We start from the raw sequence: 9,445 nt of genomic DNA on the forward strand, positions 1-9,445 counted from the left end.
TCGGATATTCATAATCAGGGAAACCTTTTGTCTGTTTGAAGGGCCGTAGTTAGCTAGCTTCACAATGAGGTGGACGAGGGCGATCCAGATTTGGTAGTTGCAAGGAGGCGAAGGGGTTGGGGCAGTCGAGGACGAGGGTCGAGGGAGTTTGGAGTTGGGGGAGGAGGGAGATTGGGGTGAAAAGCATTGACTGGACAGTTTGAAACTCACTGACGGCGTCATACCCTACGTCAATAAAAGACTGCTCCGGAATCGGTAGTCGTTCACGAGGAGTTCAACTAATTCGGCGTCGAGGAATTTCAAGGCAGCCGCCTGGAGCTGTATGCTATTGCGGGCGCAGTATTGAAGCAGGAACTTGATGTCAGTGGTGTCGCTGAGTTTCTTTCCCTCGATGGTGCGGCCCGTAACTGAGTAGCACTTGCAGTCCAGGAGGGGTACCGGAGCGAGGACCTTAACGCCGTCGACGACGACGACTGGGGTACTTGCGGTGAAAGGATAAGTGAACATCCTCGGGGGGAATACAATGTCGATGGGAACCTTGGACAAATGCTCGGTGTGTAGGGTTCTGGGTTCGACGATGAAGTTTGCGGAGTCTCGAAGCCGAGACCGCAACTCTTTGACGGTGCCTTGAGGACGACAATGTCGACGTCGGTAGTCAACCGAGTGCTGCCGAATATCAAGCACGCCGCTCCTCCGACGACTGCATATACGTCGTCGTCACGCATGGCTCTTGCCACGTCGCGTGCGGTCAGGAGGGTGTTCCTGTAGTCCATGTAGTGTGGTCAGCCTGCGGGTACTGGGGGGAGTCGGTCTATAGAACGCACTGGCGTTGACGGTTCTGGATGTCCGGAGCTGGATCCATCTTGAGGATTGTGGTCGCGGAAGAAGGGGTACTGATGTGTCGTTCAACGCAACGGAGGGGAAGTCGCAAACGTGGGGGCGTGCTCACCTGGGCGGGGGAACGGAGAACTGAGCGTTGAGGCCTTGAGGGGTCTGCAGCATGCTCGATCACACGGAGCGATAAGAACGTGCCAAATGACATGACGCGTCCATCAACATAGAGGATGTTAAATTATCTGGGGTTTGGGCATGGGCGAATTTGAGATCTGTACGCTCTCACCATGGAGGAAGGCTCAAAACAAAATATATTGACCACCAACAACAACATAACAAGAAAGTACTTAATATCGAAGAGCGTAGAAGGCGCGGTTGGCGGTGCGCGCATGGTACTCTGGAGAAGTGAGTGGACGCCGTGGGTGCACGCGCTACAGAGGAGCTCCCGACGTCCATCCCCAAATACATCCCGCTCGCACTCCCTATGCCCCTATGCACGCACACCTCGCTGAGACGGCAATGAGTTGTGCGCGGCAGACCACGACCCACGCGTGGGGCCCCTCGCCGGCCACGCGCGAAGGACACTGGGGCACACTCGTTATTGGGCCCTCAGCAATGTTGAACATGGCGGTTTATGTTGCGGAGGACGCCGGTGGGCGCGTTGTCAGATGGGGCACGCGGAGATGCGGAGGTTGGGATCTAAGCTCACCGATGTCAACGTGAGGTATTCTAGATATTGTCGCGCTCCCCACGCACACGCGCTCAGCCGTCTAGGACACCGCCGGCGCAGCGAGTCCAGGTGGTGGTGCTCCACAGGGGGGAGGTGCTGGCGAGGGCGCAGAGAGCTGGGTAAGGAGCGGGGGTCGAGAAGAGTGAGAGAGGATGGCTAGGAAGACTCACCGAGATGGAGCGAGGCCGCGGTAGCTCGCCACTGCCCCGCAATAGCGATCTCCGGGCTGATGGTGTCATGCTGGAAATCCTTGGCATGTGGCGGGGGTCTTCAAGTTCGGTGCAGGCACAGAGGTCGGGCGAGTAGAGGGAGGTTGGGAGGTAGCTGGGAGAGGAGTGTCCTTGCACAGTTTAGACGTCTTCGATAAGAAGTAACGAAGCGAGCAATTAAGCGCCTTGAAGGGGTGAGCTCTGATCACAACAAGTACAAATTCAGCGGTACAGCGTCTATCCTCGAAATCGTCTGTCTTGCATGTTTTGCCTCTAAATCAACACAAACCGCTTCTGGCTGCTATTAAAGTAAAATTCGTGCTAAAGAACCATGCATCTAATACTTCTGAAAGTTTGAAAACATTTGACGCGGATGTAGTCAATGTACGGGTGAAATATCGCCAATGGTGGTCAAGTCACGTGCATGGTTGAACTCTGCGGGCGCTCCAGCCATGCAAGCGCTTGCCGTACTACGGTCGGCCGCCGCGCGGCTTGTTGGCCGATGCACCCTCAGCCTTTAGTACTTTAGTACTTGATACATCCGATACCGCTGCCCACGCCAGATGGTGTGTGAAGCCGAAACTGGAACGATGTGTAGTGCCCCGCTGCTAGGATTGCGCAGCGAGCTATGTCGTGTCCACGAAGGCTAGTAAAGATAAGGGTGCAAAGGCAAGCAATAGCGAGAGGACAGATAAACGCGAGAATGCGAGGGAGGATGAGCAGGGAGGTGGAGCCTTGAAGCTTGAAGGGAGACTGGAGGCAGGAGGAGACAATGAGCTGGCGCTGGGAGGACGGCTCGGCAAATGCCAGAGCCTGGCCAGGCGGGCGCTTTCTGCAGGGAGTTTTGGAGCGACGCGATTTCCGCACCGCACTCTTCAACTCCTCGCTGTTCCACGCGTTAGGCGTCGTCTACCGTGTCGGACTCCAACCAGCCGTGCATCCATTCGCGCTCGCCAACCCGCAGCTCATCGCCGTTGCCAAACATCCAGGAGATGGAGCATGAGAAGACATCGGATATGGACGAGAAAGATCAAACGGAGGTCGTGGAGGTAGTCTCCAGTACGATGGTCAAGAGCCCGATGTCCGCCTCGCCGCCGTCTTCCACGAACGGCCACCCGAACCCCAGCCCGATCCTCATCAAGCACAACGTCCCCTTCTGTCACTGGTTTGAGCGAGCGCTGCAATTCCACGGCTCAGACACCGTCGCCTTGCAATACTACCTCCTCGTCCACTCTGTCTCTGACGCGGAGGCAGCTCTCCTTTCCGCGGGCTGGACTCATACGGTGCACCCCCCGTCATGCGTGGAGCTCTGGGACCCCACCGTAGATGGATCTCCCGTGGTCCTCGTATCCCCCGCGCCCTCCGACCCTCCCTGCGACGACCTCACCGTTCTCTTCGATGCCAACGTGTGGACATGCATGTCCGAGGAGCTCTGGTCTTCCCCGAACGGTGCCGACCATTATCCGTCCCTGCCACGGTTCTACTGCGCGTTGGTGCACCGCATTATGGACACCTCGTCCGAGAGCTTCATTCGCTACCTCCAACTGCAGCTACAGTATCTCCATGCCGCCCAGCGTTCTCTGCTTTCCTCTCCCGCCTGGCTCGAGAACATCGACGCCGAGCTCCGCCAGTGGCACATCGACTGGATCAAGGGGGAGTTGAACATGCTACACCCTGACACCATCGCACACGAGCGGGACATTCGCGAGCGAGCACGTCGTGGGGACTGGGTGCTTTTGCGAGAAGGGTCGGACGATTGTGGAGGACGCAAGTATAATAAGGAGTTGGAGGCTCGCATTCGTGCCAGGTGGACCGCTTTCAGTTCATGATCAGAAGACAGTACACGATAACGAAGAACCGTACGTGATGGCCAGCGAATGTAATTTTACTGTAAGAGGGGAAACCGTCCCAGCGGTTTGTCAGAACGGTGCGAGAGGGACCGATACCGTCTATGTGCCAACTGGGGCCTGAGCGCTGAAGCTTGAAGTACGCCAGAGAGCTGCAATTGGAGGCCCGACTTCGAGCCAGGTCTGGGGGAATTTTGGACTCCTCGGAGAGCACTGGGTTGGATGAAGAGGAGCCAGACACGGAGGTTACAAAGTCATGGAAGACAGGAAGAGGATGCCGTACGGGGGTGGCACAGGTCGTCGAATGAGATCTTGGATGTACTTTGAGGAATTCTGATTCATTTAGATGCTGGCTCACTGCGGCGCAGTCAGCCGCGAAGGTGGTAGCCGGGATTGCGCCAGGCTGGGGCCGATCTTGATTTTCAAGGAGTCACATGGTCGCGATTTGAGAATCTAGGAAGCAAAGTCGCGGCCTTGAGATCTTGAGACTTGAGTACTTGAGTACACACCGAAGCAGTCGCATCGCAGAGAGGTAACAGCACGATATGCTCAGGAACAAAACGGGCATGGTGGTAGAAGTTGCGAGCATGAGCATCAGAAGACCGCGGGGAAACCCCTCCGCTGGATGCAGTCATGTCCGTGCTTGGCCTGACGCGATCCCGCCTCCCACTCCGCCTGCGAACGTGCCTCGCCCGCCCTTCCGCCCGCTCCCACCCCACACCCGCTGCCCGACGCCCGCCACGCACTCGTATTCTCGCCCCGTGTCAGGCGTTGAGCGTCGTCCACTATGTCGGACTCCAACCAGCCGTCTACGTACCGCGCGTGAGTACCACAAGCCCTCCTACCCGATGTCAACGCTAAGCGTGCCGATCGCAATGCAGCGTTGGCGTCGTGCTCGCCATAGGTTCTGGCGTCCTCATCGGCTCGTCCTTCGTCTTCAAGAAGAAGGGTCTCCTGGCGTCGCAGAAGGGTCATGTCGCCGGCGAAGGTGTCGCTTATCTCAAGTCGGTGAGTCGCCCAGCTGCCCGCGCAGTGCTCCCCGAGCGTTCACTGACGCGCCCAACAGCCTCTTTGGTGGACTGGAATGATCATCATGATTCTCGGTGAGCTCTGCAACTTTGGCGCGTATGCATTCGTAGAGGCCATTGTCGTCGTGAGTCCCGTTTCCCCCGAGTCCACTCTGCGCATGTACCCACCTCCCTTCGCCCCTCGTAGACTCCAATGGGCGCTCTGTCGGTTGTCATATCCTCCATTCTCTCGCACTTTATTCTCAAGGAACGTCTGTCGCTGTTCGGCTGGATATCCTCCTTCCAGTGCCTCCTCGGTGCATCCATTCTTGCCATCAACGCGCCGGACGAGCAGAGCGTATCGACCATCGAGGGTTTCAAGCACCTCTTCCTCGCACCATGGTTCCTCGCGTATGGAGGCGTGGTCATCGCCGCCGCCGTCTTCCTCGCGGTGTACGCCGCGCCAAAATGGGGCAAGAAGAGTATGATGCCCTATCTGGTGCGCTGCAGTCCTTACCACGGTTATTCTTAGCAAAGCTGAACTGACTCACGGTGGCGCACAGGGCGTTTGCAGCCTCATTGGTGGCCTCAGTGTCAGTTGCACGCAAGGTCTGGGCGCATGTATTGTCACGTCCATTCGAGGACAGAACCAGGTGTGTCTGCTCACGTCTGGTAGACTGCTGGTCAAACACTGACGCTGCGTGCAGTTCAAGAACTGGTTTATCTACTTCCTGCTTATCTTTGTGGTCATCACGTTGCGTGCGTTGCGTGTCTCACTGTTTCATCACCTCGAAACTGACTATCGGGTCCAGTCACCGAGATTTACTACCTGAATGTGGCGCTAGCAATGTTCAACACAGGCAAGTGCCCGTCTGATGTGCACATTGTGAAATGTTCTAACCACTGTACGCAGCTATGGGTAAGCTTCACAGTCTCTCCACGCTTCACATTACTAGGATTGACGCTTTGTTTCGAAGTTACGCCCACTTACTACGTGACCTGTGAGTGTCCTACAGATCCACTGCCCACCCTCACTCACCTGCTTTCGACTGCCAGTCACCTTCTGCACGTTGGTCACCTCAGTTGTACGCTGCAGTACCTACTCTTGCATGCATGAGCTCACTCAAAGCGCATCCAGATCCTCTACCAAGGATTGAAGGCCAGCGCCTCTGAGATCATCACAATCGTGCTGGCATTCGTCGTCATCTGTACTGGTATCGTCATCCTGCAGATGACCAAGGTCGATCCAAGGAAACTAAGCAACGTATGTCACCCAGTTCATGCCGCATACATATTATTAAATTTGCGAAAAAAGGTTGATGAACACACCACACTGCTCTTACAAGCAGCTCGCCAAGAGGCGGACCCGAACGTAGCCCACGATGTCCAACTGGCCGCGGAGGCACCGTTCGGTCTCGCCATTCTCACCGATCGCGGCGTAGCGCGCACTCCATTCACGATGCACACGTTCTGTCCGACCAAGGCCAAGATTCCACTCTTCCCGCACGCTCAACGGACGACCTCGAACTCGGCCGAGCGCAGTCCGACACTGATGACGACTGGGATTTCCTCGAGGAGAAGCGGGCCATCGTCGCCCGTTCCGAAGAGCCAGGCATCGACTCCCTGCGCATGGGCGGTGGCCTCTTCGGGACGATCATCCGTGCACGCCGGCGCGCAACCGCGCTCTCCACCGCGAGCGCATCGCGCAGCCATCTTTCCATCTCTGGGGCGGGAAGCATGCACAGCGGAAACGGCACTGCGACCGTCCGCCGCCGCGACTCTCTTTCGCCTCCGCCGCGCGCCAACGGCGGCTCGTGGTTCCGCGCGTTCGCCCACGACCGCCGCCCCGAATCGCGCTCGCCAGCCCACAGCCCATCGGCGTTGCCGGACGTCCGGGAGAGGAGAAGGAGAAGACATCTGAGATGGACGAGAAGAGTCGCGTGGAGGTCGTGGAGATGGTGTCTGGCTGCCAGCAACCATGGTCGAGAGCCCGATGTCCGGCTCGCCGCCGCCCTCCTCGAACGGCCTCCCAAGCCCCAGCCCCAGCGCAGGGAGCCTCGGGCTCGTCCACGGCGAGAGCACGATCCGCGCGAATGAGGAGGCGCGCACACGCCGTCCGAGCATCCGCTTCCAGACCGGGACCGCGAGCGCGCCGGACGTGCATGTGACGCTGCCAATACCGACGACATTGTCAAGGCCCAGCATGGGTACGAGGGGCGCGGACGCCGGTGCGGCGCGCTCGAGAACGATGCCGTCGACGTTCGTGGACGCGGAGCGCGTGGGCACAGAAGGCGTCATGGACGAGAAGCCCGGGGAGGGCAAGTGAGGGCTTCCGCACTCGAGGCCGTATGCGGTGTAATGTGATGTTGTACGTGTGTGCCATATCTGTGCTATGGTGTTGTGGTAGGGAGACGGGGGAGATCTGGCATTGGGGAAGATGTAACGACACCATATATACGACCTGCGACGTCTATTACGTACGCACACTATTGCTGCTATTTGATTTTGATGTATCCTTATGTCTTCATCCTTTTTGAGATTCGTTGCGTTCGGATGTAGTGCTTCTGGTCCTGCTTATAATCACTTCCCATACATACCTGGCACTTTATGGTAAAGCTCTTGAGCGCACCTCAAAATCTTAAGCTTGAGATCAACATTGTCATTTAATGCGGGCACAATTTCACTTCCGAACGATGAGGTTTCCTGCAGCACTCAGTCTGCGACACTGACCGCATCGCCGATGATAGCAATACGTACGCTAATGATTTATACAAGTTTGAAGGTGGGCCTCGGGTTAGTCGATCTACGAAGCTTGCGGTCATAGTACCGGTTGCCAGCACGGTGACGAAGGGACCTACCTCAGCAGGCGGTGACCACCTGCCAAAATGCCTTGTGTGGTCGAAGACCGTGGACCCGCCGATCTAAAGTTCTTCCATGATAAACGCGTTCAAGTTCCGGAGTGGTGAAGTTGGATATTTGGCGTGTTCGAGATTAGATGCCGGCTACGAGGTTATCTTACGTCCGTCCCGGAAAATCATTCATTGATGCCGATCGAGCTGACTGAAAGCTGACAGCGGCTTGCTATTTGGCGCGCCAGGACTGACAGGTCCGCAGTACTATCTCGGGCATTCCGAATGTCTGATTCCGAATATCCGTGCGCGCATCCTAAGCACGGAAAACATTCACGGGCGCATCCTCATCAAACTTGGTCCTTTGCTTACACAGAGGGTGCCCCACTGTGCCCCAGCCATGGCTAGGCTGCACGTGGCTGGTCCGGGAATGACGGACTTGAGAGGGGATACGTGTCGCGTAACCGTTTGTGGACGACGACGACGTACATTCGCCGTGCCGTGGGGACGCGTCAGCCGTATTCCGATTCTGCCGTAATATCTGCCGGGTACCCGGTAGCCAGTATAAGTGCGTAACTCTGCCGACCATCGTCCACATCCCACATTCCCCACACCCTTCGGCCGCTCTTCTCTATCCCCTTACTCCGCCTTTCTCCACATCGCCGCCATGTCCATCGTCCTGAGCAAGGAATTCGTGTACCCGGTCGCCGCCGTGGTCTCTACCTTCTACCTCATCGCCTGGCAGACCGTGAAGGTGTCGGGAGCTCGTAAGCGTGCCCAAGTACCATACCCTTATCGTGCGTTTCCGCTTCTCCCGGTTTTTTGTCAAGAGCTAACTAGTGCTCTGGTCCTCCACAGTCTATGCCGAGAAGGCCGATGCATCCGCCAGGAAGGAAGCTATGGTGTTTAACTGCACTCAGCGTACGTCTTACTAGCCCTTGCTGTCTTCCGCCCACATCTGAGGGATGAGCTGTCGCAGGTGCGCACCAAAACACGCTCGAGGTGTACCCTGTCATTGTCGCAGCCACCCTGATCGGTGGCTTGCAATACCCCGTGGTCTCTGCCGGGTTGTGTGGCGCTTGGGTTATGAACCGCATTCTCTACACCGTTGGTTACAGCACCGGTGATCCGGCCAAGGTGAGTGGACGTTTTATGTCATCCCAGAACGCATGTTCAGATCGGACTGTAGCGTATAAGCCGCATTGGCAGTCTCTTCGGGCTGGCGGGTCTAGGTGGTAAGTGGATGATTGCTCGCCTTATGCGACTCGAAGCTGAATAGTCCGAATTTTAGGCTCTCTCGTCACCGCGACGGTCAGTGTCGCGACCCTGCTCAAGCAGGTTCTGTAAGATGTTGTTTATTGTTTACGCAAGTGTATCTACGTCCTCGTACGCTATCCCACATGGGGACTTCAACGCATCCCATCTGTGCTTACAAACATGGGTCGGGAATGCTCCAAAAATGTCTGAGCTACGCGACTCACGATTGCCGAAGGGGCCAGAGTGGATGACGTTCCGTAAGGAAATACGGAACTACGGACGCTCCGTACTTCCCTAGATCGCTCTGGAAGGAAATTCCGCCGAGATGCCGAATGAGATATGCTCCAGGTTGATGACGGGGGCCTCCGTAGATCGAGAGAGCGCTGGACAAGCGCTGGCCGTCTGTGGAGGGGTCCCGACCCCCTTCCCAGACCAAACTCGCTCTGTATTTTCAAAATCCATTCCCTGTTTGGAAACTTGCAGGCGCTGGAATGCTCTCGACGAGCTCTCGTCATACATTAGCGCCCGACCCCTTCGCTCATAAAATATCCGCCAGTCGAAAGGTAGCGTCCCGGTCTTGCGCGATGTACAACGCGCGAGCGCGCGTCCCCGCCTCACGCAGCTCGCGACTCGCGCGTCCCCAGTCCGCACGACACACGACACAGAGGGGGATGCGTGCGCGTCATACATCGCGCATGTCCCGCACGACGCG

The 9,445-nt window shown here is 57.1% G+C and overlaps 4 protein-coding genes across 4 annotated transcripts; 3 read left to right on the forward strand and 1 right to left on the reverse strand.

The window, feature by feature from the left end:
- Positions 1-225: 225 nt before the first annotated feature.
- Positions 226-1,002, reverse strand: BXZ73DRAFT_106966 (uncharacterized protein; the record flags this gene model as incomplete). The annotated part of the gene is made up of 4 exons (XM_048016789.1): positions 226-481; positions 538-762; positions 825-893; positions 950-1,002. 4 exons carry the CDS (start codon positions 1,000-1,002, stop codon positions 226-228), a joined length of 603 nt encoding a protein of 200 aa, XP_047872172.1.
- A 1,850-nt stretch (positions 1,003-2,852) lies between these two features.
- BXZ73DRAFT_55588 (uncharacterized protein) lies at positions 2,853-3,602 on the forward strand (the record flags this gene model as incomplete). The annotated part of the gene is made up of 1 exon (XM_048021370.1): positions 2,853-3,602. The coding sequence occupies one exon, from the start codon at positions 2,853-2,855 to the stop codon at positions 3,600-3,602; it is 750 nt and encodes a 249-aa protein (XP_047872173.1).
- Positions 3,603-4,407: 805 nt separating this feature from the next.
- Positions 4,408-6,953, forward strand: BXZ73DRAFT_106968 (DUF803-domain-containing protein; the record flags this gene model as incomplete). The annotated part of the gene is made up of 13 exons (XM_048016790.1): positions 4,408-4,442; positions 4,502-4,628; positions 4,687-4,773; positions 4,836-5,126; positions 5,191-5,280; positions 5,335-5,386; positions 5,440-5,532; positions 5,605-5,628; positions 5,684-5,712; positions 5,766-5,891; positions 5,943-6,034; positions 6,070-6,517; positions 6,615-6,953. 13 exons carry the CDS (start codon positions 4,408-4,410, stop codon positions 6,951-6,953), a joined length of 1,833 nt encoding a protein of 610 aa, XP_047872174.1.
- Positions 6,954-8,143: 1,190 nt separating this feature from the next.
- BXZ73DRAFT_106969 (membrane-associated proteins in eicosanoid and glutathione metabolism) lies at positions 8,144-8,823 on the forward strand (the record flags this gene model as incomplete). The annotated part of the gene is made up of 5 exons (XM_048016791.1): positions 8,144-8,273; positions 8,335-8,397; positions 8,456-8,613; positions 8,666-8,711; positions 8,768-8,823. 5 exons carry the CDS (start codon positions 8,144-8,146, stop codon positions 8,821-8,823), a joined length of 453 nt encoding a protein of 150 aa, XP_047872175.1.
- Between the last annotated feature and the right edge of the window lie 622 nt (positions 8,824-9,445).

This window comes from Epithele typhae (assembly GCF_022376455.1).
Source record: "Epithele typhae strain CBS 203.58 chromosome Unknown BXZ73scaffold_96, whole genome shotgun sequence".
Taxonomy (NCBI): domain Eukaryota; kingdom Fungi; phylum Basidiomycota; class Agaricomycetes; order Polyporales; family Epitheliaceae; genus Epithele; species Epithele typhae.